The sequence below is a fragment of the Octopus bimaculoides genome, chromosome 16, assembly GCF_001194135.2.
Source record: "Octopus bimaculoides isolate UCB-OBI-ISO-001 chromosome 16, ASM119413v2, whole genome shotgun sequence".
Classification (NCBI taxonomy): Eukaryota; Metazoa; Mollusca; class Cephalopoda; order Octopoda; family Octopodidae; genus Octopus; species Octopus bimaculoides.
Window position 1 is genome coordinate 57291874 of NC_068996.1, and position 13310 is coordinate 57305183.

Genomic DNA, 13310 nt, shown 5'->3' on the forward strand with positions numbered 1-13310 from the left:
ATATATATATATATATATATATATAAAGAAAATGGAGAGTATGAACATAGAAAAGTCAATTTATTGGTATAATAGTCAATTTCACGCTGCCTACATATGTTTCAATTTCTCACCCATCTTCATTCATATTTTACAATTAAAACTGCATTATGAATTTAAAAGGTAAAAATCTCTTCAGAGCAAAACTGACATATATTCATTTACATCCTAATGAGTGGAGAGTTCCTATATCAGATAGATGAAAACAACTATAATGATAACTGGAACTTCATAAGTGTAAAGTACTGATGTCAAAGAGGAACCATCAATAAACCCTAATACTAACATAAATTAACAAATTCCAGGAAAGTTAATTGATATAGAGCTAAACCAGTGCACATTTGGATGAAATACGTCCCTGAGAAAGAGCAGCCTCTTTCCATTCGAAAATATATATATATAGATATATATATACAGACAGACAGACATTCTTTTAATCAAAATCACCACAATTGTTTCAACATATTTTCAACCTTGTCGTATTTTGATGAGGTGTTATATAATCATTATCATCCATCCAAGGTGTAATATGCACCTCTTCAGGTGATCGTTTAAATAAGTTTCTCATTAGATCCTATGTCATTTTCATCAGTTTACAGAGAAAACTAAACTATAGATATAGATACAGTAAAATACAATTATAATCAAAATACAAAATACAGAAATAAAGAAACAAAAAAAAGGGTCAGGTTGACTATAAACAAGAAAGTGCTAAGTAGAATTTTAAAAATTGAAGAATAAAATTAAGTATTTAAAGATAATAAAGTAATAAAGTGGTGAAGACTCAGTCATTTCTGTACCCACCAATTGTTTCTTTGTTTCTTTGAAGAATCTAATTTACCCGCTGTTTTTCGTGACAAACCAACTAGCCCCATTCTACACTCAGCCTCTATTTAAAGTTAATTTCTTACCATCTACTTTTTATATGCTTTTTCGAAAAGAAATGGGAAAAAAATAACTAGCTGGTAGGTATCCTTACCAGCTCCATATACCCTCTTACAAGATTGTAGTAATGCTGGGGCATCACAACTTATGTTAACTTTTCTTTTGTTGTAGTGGCTGGTGGAAGGAGTCGCTTACATTTTATTGATCTTGGAAGTTGCTCAAAGTCAAAGGATCCTAATAATGTCTCACTGAGCCTTTCGGCACTTGGAAATGTTATATTGGCTCTTCTCAATGGACAACGACACATACCTCACAGGTAGTAAATATTTCACCTTATAGCGTTTATCCATTTATTTTACCAGTTTCTATTGTGTTATTTATCAATTTTATTTATCAAGGTAGCTACCTAAGTATTTTCTTTAGACAAAAGCAAAGCACATTCAATACATATTTATACAGTGAATATATATTATGCATTATATTTAGATGTTATTTTATATGTAGTATTATGTATATATATTTGTAAGATACAAATAAGATAATAATTTATTTTTTAATGCAGACACTTAATTGGAACAGTAGAAATATTGGGTAAATTACCCTTACAAAATGGAAAAAATTTTCAACAATCATATCTGGTTGTTGAAATTACCACTTTGTAAGGGTAATTTACCCAATATTTCTACTGTTCCAATTAAGTGTCTGCATTAAAAAATAAATCATCATCTTATTTGTATCTTACTGTACACATTTTAATGCTTATAAAAACCAAATGTTAGTTTGTTTATATATATATTTATTTCATGCATTATACTTAAAAACATGTTTCAAGCATATAAAGTGATTAAAATTTACTATGAGCTGGAATGTCAGTGATTTACATAAAACATTGAAAAATATGTCAAGCATTCAAATCAATTTCCCTGATTTAGCTGTAAACATAACAACAGTGGCTTTAAATACAATTTCATAATAATGGCTGTCCACCTAGTTGCTGTGTTAATCTCCACATCTATGATAAGTTTGAATCAAACATGCAGACATTTATGTCTGCCTTATGTATTTAACAAATTTGATTAATTAATAAAACCATAACAGTTAAAATCAATGGATGTACACAATATGATAAAGTTTAATATGAAAAATCAGCAATAGATATTAATTCATATAAAGATATCATTTAACAAAGTCTTTATATGTCTCCTTCACCATTTAAAGCAAAATGTAAATTACTTTACTCATGCAGAAGCTAACCAATAATTACAATGCAGCAATAAGCTGGTTCAGTAAAAATAATTGACTACAATAATGGAATCTAAAATTGGTCTTCAATTTAGTTCTGCCATTATGGAGAGTGTGTCTTATACACATCAATATTTATTCTAAAGCAGGGTTATGTGTAAATGGAGGAGTACATGAGTGTTTTACAGAAAATTATGTAAAAGTGGGCATAACATATCTATTAATCAACATAGGCCGCTTAAATTACACATGTTTGGTAGAGTAACTCTTCCTCTAATTTTTATTCAACATAGACTCCATCACATGTGATGTATTTGCACCATCATTGAATGCAACTCCTGAATCCTCTTTGAAAATATTAAGGTGTGCTTTGTTGTACCCAATTCTTCATGACCTTGAATACTGTCCCCTATTGAACTGAATGGATAGAAGTTGAAGGCTGTATGATGGATGGGGCAACTACTGACCACTGACCTTTTACTATTTACCTGATTTGTAGCTGTGTGTATGTAATTGTACATTTTCAGGTGAATGTGGACCATTTTTAGATTATAGTCCAGTCTTTTTCTCCTAATGGTTTCTCACATTCCAGAAAATCCAGGAAGATGACATCTCTTGTCATTCCAAAAAGCACCCCACATAACATTCTATGTCTATTACTGGTTCTTAAACTTCTTTGGAAAATAGGTTGATATCATTCCATGTACTGGACCTTTATTTCCAGTCCATAAAGATACAGCTGTTTCATTTCTTGTCAGTAGATGAGAAAAAAATACATATCTTCATTGGTTTCAAATGCTTTCAACAGATTAGAGCAGATTTCTACCCATTTCTTTCCCAAATTATGTATCAACTGCCAAGGTATACACTTTACACATTTTACACACATTCTGATACCCAAACTGTTCCACCATCATCTGAAGTTCAGTGTGACCACAGTCCACTTGTGCAACAAATTCACCAGTGATGACTTGTCTGTCTGCACAAACCAATTCAACCATATGCTAGCAGTTTGTATCAGTGATTGCAATAGATTGTCTCCCACAGTATGGTTTGTCTTAGATGTTGATTTCTCTCATTTTTATCCATCTGTACTTATTGCTCTTGTCAATAATGTCAGCTCTTTAAACAACCTGTAGCCATCAGTAAAAGTCAGACAGTCTGCACCACCCTATTCCTTCATCAGGGAGATAGTTTGTTGCTTCTGCTTAGAACTCATTATTTACCTGCAGTGAAAATGAGCAGGAAGAAGACCTACAATAGTGAAAGGGTAGTTCTTGCAAGATCTGCAATTTGAATTACCTATTTCAATTAATAAAAGACTTATACACACTTTTGCATTTCTTTCAATATGACCTTCGTTTGTTGTATGTATATGTGTGTATATGTAATACCTTCTCTTTAAATGTGTTATATTGAAAACACAAATCTGTTCAAGTTTTATAATTTCTTATTAATCTTTTACATATTTTCCTGTAACTTCATTATAGTTTTGTTTTTGGATTTGGTTTGCAAGATTTTTTATGTGATTTCGTGTGTTGAAGCATATTCTGTTGTGTCTGAGGAGAGTTGTTCTCTTTTAATGCCTTAAAATTGAACACACTCACCTGTAAAATTTCCACTTATTTCTTATTTTTATTTCCCTAAAATTTTCGTTGCGTCTTGCAACCTTTTCAATAGTCTTCACTCTGTCCGTTATTTACGCTGCATTCTTTTTGTTTGTTTGTGCGCATATGTGTGGGTCAATGTGTGTGTGTGTGTGTGCGCCTATGTATGCATGTATGTATGTATGCATGTGTGTGTATGTATATATGTGTGTGTATGTATATATATATATATATGTATGTATGTGTGTGCATCTATGTATGTATTCTGCATATTCATGTGCTTGCGTGTCCGTGTTTGTGTGTATTTTATGTATGTGTATGTGTGCGTGTGTTTATATATGTATGCACCTCTGTCTCCTTGTGTGTACCTCTGTGTGTGTGTGTGTGTGTGTGTGTGTGTGTGTGTGTGTGTGTGTGTGTGTGTGTGTGTGTTTTTCAACTATGTACCATGTTTGTATGTATGGATGTGTATGTCCATATGTGTGGACGTATGTCTCTGTATGTATCCTTGTGTGAAGTAAAGTGTGTGTGTATATATGGTCATGTGTTTCAGTCTTCATTTGTGTATGTGTGCTTGTCTGTTCATTACCTGATCTAACAGCTTGATACCTCTGTAATTATTTGTATCTAAAGCATCACCTTTACCTTTATAGCAGTTGACTATGGTGCTGCTGTATATATGTGTGTGTGTGTGTGTGTGTGTGTGCGTGTGTGTGTGTGTGCGTGTGTGTGTGTGTATACATACATACCAGCTATTTGAATCAACAGTAGCTTAGTAGATAAAGCATCACCATCATATATATATATATATATATATATACACATTCGTTAGTTGCTATTTTTCCACTCACCAGCATGAATGGAATTTTGACCAGGAAAAGCTAGTGTTTCTACTCTGCACTGTAACACCTTTCCATTGGTGGGTCAATAGAGGTGGTCAAATCACTGCTCCTTATCTCCTTCTAGCTTCCAACTCGACTCATCTCTCTTGTTCCATAACCATATGATTGCTAAGATGAATAGTTCTATAAAAATTACCATAGGCAAGATAACATTTTAAATTAACCTTTATTAGAAATTGATTTACTTTTTACTTATGATTAGTAGTAAAAATTTATATCTTTACCCAAATGTTCTTTTCTACTAATGACTACATTTCAAGCAAACGACTTCAGTTCAAACACGTACAATTTTAGTAATGATTCCTTTAACTCTTCAGATTTTACTAATACCACTATATCAAGAGAGAAATGTACATTGAAAATGTGACATAAAAATTACTGACGTTGCCATGTCCCAAATGACTGTCGGTAACTTCGCTTATTTAAGACTATATATGGACATTGCCAGCAACTATATCAGGGGAAATAACTCTATTATCTCAAGGGAGATAACTGAAAATTCTTTCAAGGGAGATTAATTTGTTAAACAATTATTAGAGTTACTGAATTGTGACTGTACTGAAGCACTCACTTGCATTAATTTATTAATGTATATTTGTCGAAGCGCTAGTTTATGGGACGTAAATGAACATAACGTGTCCACACACAATATTGACGTGTGTGTGTATACCAGAAGCTTCACAACAGTTACTTTCTAGCCATTTTCCAAGACACTATTACGTAAATAGAATTAATATGCAGCACAGAATTTTGTCAGTGAACAGGTCGCGGTCTCAAAGCGATGAAAATATTTTGACAAATTAAATTTAAATGTTGAAGTGAATCTAACGGATTGTGTGTGTTATTTTAAATGGCTTATAAACACCTTCCACGCTGCAATTGTTTTCATTCCAGCACACGATCTCAGATCAGGTTACTATGTCGTGTGGTTGTGTGTTTGCACTTATCATATGCATTTTATATTCGATTTGGTGAGACCATCAGACACAAGAAAAAAATATCTTTGAAAATCACCAAATTTAAATCACAAAAGCCGTCTTCTGTCCGTAATTGAATTCTACGATTCAGCAGAGAAAGTTTAAATAAACGACTGTAAATGTTGCTTTATGGATACTCTTCTCAAAATTCTAATTTCATTATACATCCATTAGGCACAGGCGTGGCTATGTGGTTAAGCAGCTTGCTTCAAAGCCACATGGTTCCAGATTCAATCCCACTGCATGGCACCTACATATATATGTGTGTGTGTGTATACTTGTGTTTCCCCACCACCACCACCACGCCATCGCTTAACAACCGGTGCTGGTGTGTTTTTGTGTCCATAACTTAGCAAAAGAGAATGATAGAATAAGTTGTAGACTTACAAAGAATAAGTCTTGGGATCCATTTGTTTGACTGAATATGAAAAAAAAATCTTTTATGGTAGTGCTCCAACATGGTTGCAGTCAAATGACCGAAACAAGTAAAAGAATAAAAGAATCTATTTGTGGTGTTTAACTTTACTTCGTTGTGGAAAGTACAATGAAGGAGAAAAAGGGGTTACGGTTTGTTTTCTTTTTTTTAATGCAAGTTACAACTGTTTTAGAATGTAGAATGCAATAAATTGATAGAAAATTACAAAACACAAAAAATATCATTTTAGTGATGATTGCTATTCCAGAGACACAGTGTGTGTGTGTGTGCGTGTGCGCGTGTGTGCGTGTGTGCGTGTGTGCAGGAAGGAGGCTTACATATAAAAGACATATATTTTTAAAATACTTCCTTTAAAAAAGCTTCCCTTCATTGTTTTGCAATGCAGGATTTTAAAAAAGGGCAAAATCAATGCCACATGTTTTACTTTGCGTTTGTCATCTACAAGTTGCATATACAACATGAAGGTCATATTACCTTGAAAGTCTTCGGGATGTGTGCGCTGAAAGTGTAGCTGCTAGATTAAGAATAGCCTGGGCAAAGTTCAAAGAGCTCTTACCTCTGCTGGCGACAAAGGGACTCTCTCTCAGAGTAAAAGGCAGACTGTATGACGCATGCGTACGAACAACCATGCTACATGGCAGTGAAACATGGGCCGTGACTGCTGAGGACATGCGTAAGCTCGCAAGGAATGAAGCCAGTATGCTCCGCTGGATGTGTAATGTCAGTGTGTATACCCGTCAGTGTGTATACCCGTCAGGGTGTAAGTATCTTGAGAGAAAAGCTGAACATAAGAAGCATTAGTTGCGGTGTGCAAGAGAGACGATTGCACTGGTATGGACATGTGGTGAGAATGGATGAGGATAGCTGCGTGAAAAAGTGCCACACCCTAGCGGTTGAGGGAACCCGTGGAAGAGGTAGACTTGGGAAGACCTGGGATGAGGTGGTGAAGCACGACCTTCGAACTTTAGGCCTCACCGAGGCAATGACTAGTGACTGAGATCTTTGGAAATATGCTGTGCGTGAGAAGACCCGGCAAGCCAAGTGAGACCATAACCTGTGGACTATGCCAGGGAGTAACCAGCCCACATATGCGTACCTTTCCTTCATTGGACACTAAACTCTGCTTGCGAAGACCCGTTGAGGCAAATGAAATCGAAATCAAATTCGATTACAGCATCGCTTGACTGGCATCCGTGCTAGTGGAGCGCTAAGAGCGTGATTGTTGCCAGGGCCGCTGACTGGCCCCCATGCCGGTGGCACGTAAAAAGCACCATTCAAGCATGATTGTTACCAGCATTGCCTTACTGGCACTTGTGCTGGTGGTACGTGAAAAACAGCGTTCGAGCGAGGGCATTGCCAGTGCCGCCTGACTGGCTCCTGTGCCAGTGACACGTAAAAACACCATTGGAGCATGGCCGCTGCCAGTAATGCCTGACTGGCCTTCGTGCCGGTGGCATGTAAAAGCACCCACTACACTCTCGGAGTGGTTGGCATTAAGAAAGGCATCCAGCTGTAGAAACTCTGCCAAATCAGATTGGAGCCTGGTGCAGCCATCTGGTTCACCAGTCCCCAGTCAAAACGTCCAACTCATGCCAGCATGGAAAGTGGACGTTAAATGATGATGATGATGATGATGACAACTATCTTCAAGAATGCACAAGGTACAAGTACTTATATGATATTCAGTAGATTCTGCTCAACAAATTTAATTTAAATTGTATTTATATATATGCATGATACATATCATTTTGGCGGCTTTTTTCAAAAGGTGTATGAACTTATAAGACACGGCTTTAATTTCAGCTAGCATTTCCATGAAAAACCACTTGCCAGAAAGTTAAGTATTGGTCTTGTAAGTCACTGGCTGATTTTTCAGTTAGAATTTTAGGCAAGAAATGCCTTTTCCAAATTGTCAAATATGGTAATTAAAGTCTTAGATTTAGAATATATATTTACAAGGCAGGTTTGTTCTACATTGGTTTTTGAGGTTTCTTTGTTTTCAATTTGTTTGTACACCCTTTTTATATTATAACCCATTATTTCAATTGTTACAGAGATGCCAAGATTGCAAGGTTACTAAGGGATTCCCTTGGTAACGTGTCCTGTCGTACTTGTATGATAGCACATGTATCAGCAACCACCACGCATTATAGTGAGACGCTACAGGTAATCCAGCTTGCTTCTCGGATCCATCGTCTGCGGAGACGGAAGATGAAGGTAACTAGTGTTATTCTTGTACTCTCTCTCTCTCTCTCTCTTTTGTCATAGAGGGATTTTGCCCATCAGACACCAGCTATTTGTTTTATGTTAACATGAGAATGAAAGCATGGTCATTATACACAAATGCAATGGTTCTTACCCTGGAGTATAGCACACACATGGGTTGTTGTGAGCTTACAAGAAGGCTGTAAATATTAAGAGTATGTGATAGTTATTTAAGGGTGGTCATGTTTTCTTAGAAATAAGATGTTTATAAATCATGTACAATACTAGTATTTTAAACACATTTTCAAAACAAAATCTTTGTCAGGATTAAAATATGTTTCGGATATTGTGTTATTAGCAAGTAGAGAACATAATGATGCATTCAGGTTCAATATAATAAAATTATAATCAATTCCATTACATAAGTCCTCATCTACTTTCATAATTTCCATTTAAAAGGTTTAATAGAAGGCATTAGTGCACACATTTATATCTAAAAGGAGGCATATATAGGACGAAGTAATATCTAAAAAAATATAGATGATAAATGGTCGCAAAAATTTAGTTTATGTGGTGGGTGTGGTATTAGCAAAAGACAAAAAGAAAACACCATTTGGTGAGAAAGGGGTACTGAACTACAAAAGGAAAGGCACCGCTACACTAAAGTAAAACAGGGATGCAACTCAAATGTTCTCATCAGACTCCAAATGTAAGGGTCACAACTGGAGACTTACATCAACTTATATGGGCAGTCATAAATATATTTAATAAATAGTAAACTGCTGGTGTATCTAACGTAGTGAACCAAGAAATTCAAATCACTTAAAATTTCATTTTTCATTACAAGAACTATTAATTATCTAAATGATGATTTCTGTTAACAACAAAAAATACAGATCCCAATTTGTAATATTATTTATTGAATCAACTGCTAAATGTTTCTGGTACATTTTTTAATTGTATATATATGTATGATTTCATATGTGTATGTGTGTATGTTTATGTCTGTGTATGTATGTATGTATGTAAGCATGTACATGTATATGGATGAATGGATGTGTGTGTGTGTGAGTATATTTGTATGTGTATGTACATGACTTAAAGCATGCATCCATGTACACTTTCATTAATTCATTTGAACTTTTTATCATTTTTTTTTTTTTTAAACTTGATTTCTCATTGTCTTTTGCAGTTTTCAAGTACCAGTTCTGAAGACAGTTCTACAGATGAATCTGGAAGGTTACGACGACCTTTAAGAGGGTTTCGAATGGGTACCCTTAGAGAAGATTTCCTCTACTCATCTTCCCTATCAGACCCAGACTGTACGTCAGGAAGCGAACAGTCATGTGACACTGTGATATATTTGGGTATCAATGGTCAGTCATTAAGCGATCGAGAACTGACTGATAATGAAGGCCCACCAAAATCCCTACCCTTGCTCCCTCGAACTAATCCACGTCTGCCACGTCGAACAAGTGGATCCAGGTCATCGGGAGATGAAGGATCTGCATCAGACACTGGTAGAAAATTTTCCCCGGTAGATTCCGGACGTGTTTCTGTCAGCAAACTATATTATAATCGGGAGCCAAGTCCACAATCGCGAATTCCTGTTATGTCGCCTGTTGCAACTCCAAGTTCCTCACAAGACTGTCCCTCTCCACCACTGGTCTCCTCTTCTACCGGTTATCAAGTTGCCCGTAGAACAAATATTAAGCAAAAGATGCCATTATCGAAATTTAAACCTGAAGGTGGAGTGAATGGTAGACATCAGATAAACAACGAAGGTTCAGAATTTCTGGAGCAGTGGGTAGATGGTCCTGGGGCTGCTATCTATCCTGATAAAAAGAGTACGGAGCTGTGGGTTGATGGTCCTCAAGCTTTTATGGTGAGAACAGGCAATGGATCTTCAAGGAAACAACCTCGAGCTATTAAAGAAACAGACGAGGCTTTTAGGGGACGTGTCTGGGTTGCTAAGCGACGAAATGGGAATTCATCTGATGGAGATACCCAAACTTTACGCAATATAACAATGCCAAAAGAGGAATGTGAACCAGAGCGTTGGATAGATGGACCTAGCAGTGGTGCGGACATGTCCACTAGTGACACACGGGTATCTAATATCAACCAAGCGAAGCACTTTGGGCCAAGCAGCAGAAAGAAATGCCCTTCGCAAACAAACCAGCCGTCCACATCTAATCGCAAATCACCAGACAGAAGTATTGCTGTTCCACCGTCCCCAATGCTTGCTGCTCCTATTGACTCAAAAGTTATACAGCAGCAAGATGTACCCAACCAAGGATCACGACCTGAAAGTACAGCCAGTGTGGATTCAATAAATGCTGAACCATCAGATTCAAGACCAGTAAGTTTCCATAGTAATGTACAGTCTACAGAGGATGATATTTCTGTTGAAGCAATTGCAAATAGCGTTGATAATGGTATCGAGGACGGTTTGGAAAATTTCGTTACAGGCTGGGTTGGAAGACATGGAACATTTCCAGATAATTCTTTACCAGCACCATGCGAAGAAAACGATCCGAACCTCGGTTTTATAGTTGATTCCTGTAATCAAGTCATAGGAAGTCTAGAGTCCTTCTCAAATTACAGCCAACCCCAAGCTTCCATCAAACCATGCCCTACAATAAACAACATTCAGCCACCATCAACAAGAATAGATCCCGTCACAGAAACAACCGACTGTGTTAGTGTGAATGCTCACACAACAAGAAGAGTTGCTGAGTGGCTGAAAACCGTTTCAACTGAAGAAGAGCAAAGCAAGCATGAAATCAAAGCTGGAAATTCAAGTTCAAATCTCAAGTTTGGTGCTTTGAAACATGGTGGGGTTCTTGGATCTGAAACTTTAGCTTCTATTGATGCTAAAGCTCTTGGGAAAGAGATTGATAGAGTTTGGTTTACCGATGATGAAGTTAGCGGCGAACAGAAGTTTGAAGGATTCTATAATAGTGGTGATACTGTCAATGATAACAATCCAGAGACAGAATTTGCCAACCTCCTGATTTCAAACCGTGAATCAATCTATGAAATTCATGTTGATCAACAGCTGGAACTTGCCAGGAAAAATAATCCTGATGCTACAGATGATGATACATTCAGCACTGTGTCTTTTCCAAAAGAAGATCCTGAAAGCTTGGCTATTGCACAAGAAGAGGAACGCGTTATTACTGTCCAGAAACTCAAAGCCCTTAATGCAGCTCATAGTGAACAATCAACACTAATGAGGGATGTACGAAGCCATTGTCAGTATGAAGGAAGCAAACTCTCCGACCTCGAAGAAGTTTCTGAAGAAGAGTCTGTTTTGGAATGCAAACTATTATGTTCCCGAAATATTGATGGTGCATCAGAGCCCTGTTTATCAAAAGAAATATTTCATGAAGATGGTGGAGCTTTTGATGTATCTGTTATAAAGCAAAATTATACTATTAACCCAACATCATCTAGCATATATATAACAACATCGAAACAACCATTATCGGAAAATATTAGTTTGTTGTCAGACAATAATGATAACTTAGAGGTGTCAAGTTTACCAGGTTATTCAGTAATTTCACAATATGATGATGATAAAGTGTCTAAATTCTCAGGATCACAAGTCCCTGTATACAATCTTAATAATGTAACACCCTTGTCACCCTCAATGTTACAGAGACCTCTAAATAAGATCAATTCCAAGTCCAAGGAAGCTGATGTGTCGTTTTCACCAGGGAAAATTCAGTCCAAACATAGTGAGGTTACGACATCATTTAGCCTTACCAATCAAGGTTCTCAAGAATGTTCATCTCCAAAGATCCAAACAAAGTTTGTTGAGGGGTCAAGTTATAGTAATCAAGGACCAGCACTACTAACATCATCTCCAACAATTCAGAACAAGGTGCCATCATCCGCTTATAACAGTCATGTTGGGTCATCTCTTCCACTTTCATCACCAACAACTCAAGCTAAGTATTGTAAAGGTTCACTGCCATCATCACCATCATTGACATCATCATCAGGCCATAACAATCAAGTGCCTCATCCAACATCATCTTCATCTCCTACAGTTCAAGCTAAGCATTGCAAGGGGTCAACAGTTTCATTAACATCATCTAGCCACAATAGTAGGGGCAAAGAGCGAGGTTCTAAAATGTCAAGGTTTGCCACACAATCAACAACATCAAATCCCCGAAACAGATCTTCTGGCTCAAAATCACAATCGCCCAGTCGCTCAAGGCTTCCAATATTTAACCCTTCAAATCTTTGTCAATTGACAAAACTGCGCAAGAAAGACAAAGCAAATGTGGAAAAGACAACCCAATCAAAACCACATGATGATGGGCAAAAGGGATGGTGTAAGAGTTCTGAAACTGGAGTAGAAAAGACAACACCATCCAAAGTACATGATGAAGGACGTAGGGGACGGGTTAAAAATGCAGAAGTTGCAGTAAAGGTCAACAGAATTGTTGGTGGTGAGGAAGCTCTTTTGTCTCCTTATGCAACTGTAACAAAACCACGAGTGGTGAGACATTCAAGTAGTGGGCATTGCAGTGATAACAGTAGTACAGTAAGTACAGAAATACGTGCACAAATGGGCAGTCGGTCAGATAAGCTACATGGTGGGGGAACAAGCAGTGGATATGAAAGCATGTTAAGAGACAGTGAGGCAACTGGCTCTTCATCATCATCATCGTCAGCCCATGAAGACTCAGCTAGCGAGTGTTCGTCGAGTGATCGTAAAAAAGGGACACGGAGAAAAAAAGTACCAGGTACGTATGTCCTTTCATCGTCCTTAAGACTTATAGACAACCAGACAGGTATACAACAAGAGTCAGTGGTTAGAGTGCTCAACTGATGACTATAATGTCATGCGTTCAATTCCTGTACCAGACAATGCCTTGTCTTTAAGCAAGGCACTTCGTTCATGTTGCTCTAGTCTACTTGACTGTAAAAAATACTAGCTGACTGCTAATGCATACCCCACCTCTCTCTCTCTCTCTCTCTCTCTCTCTATCTCTCTATCTAT

At 36.9% G+C, this 13310-nt stretch overlaps 1 protein-coding gene across 2 annotated transcripts in view; it reads left to right on the forward strand.

Annotated features, from left to right (window-relative positions):
- Positions 1 to 13310, forward strand: part of LOC106872443 (kinesin-like protein KIF26B) — a 550311-nt gene that overhangs the window by 511430 nt on the left and 25571 nt on the right. For both annotated transcript variants that reach the window (XM_052973789.1, XM_052973790.1), the window contains exons 13-15: positions 1096 to 1240; positions 8143 to 8305; positions 9486 to 13053. In XM_052973789.1, the coding sequence (XP_052829749.1) occupies positions 1096 to 1240; positions 8143 to 8305; positions 9486 to 13053 (3876 nt within the window). The remainder of the gene's footprint in view (positions 1 to 1095; positions 1241 to 8142; positions 8306 to 9485; positions 13054 to 13310) is intronic.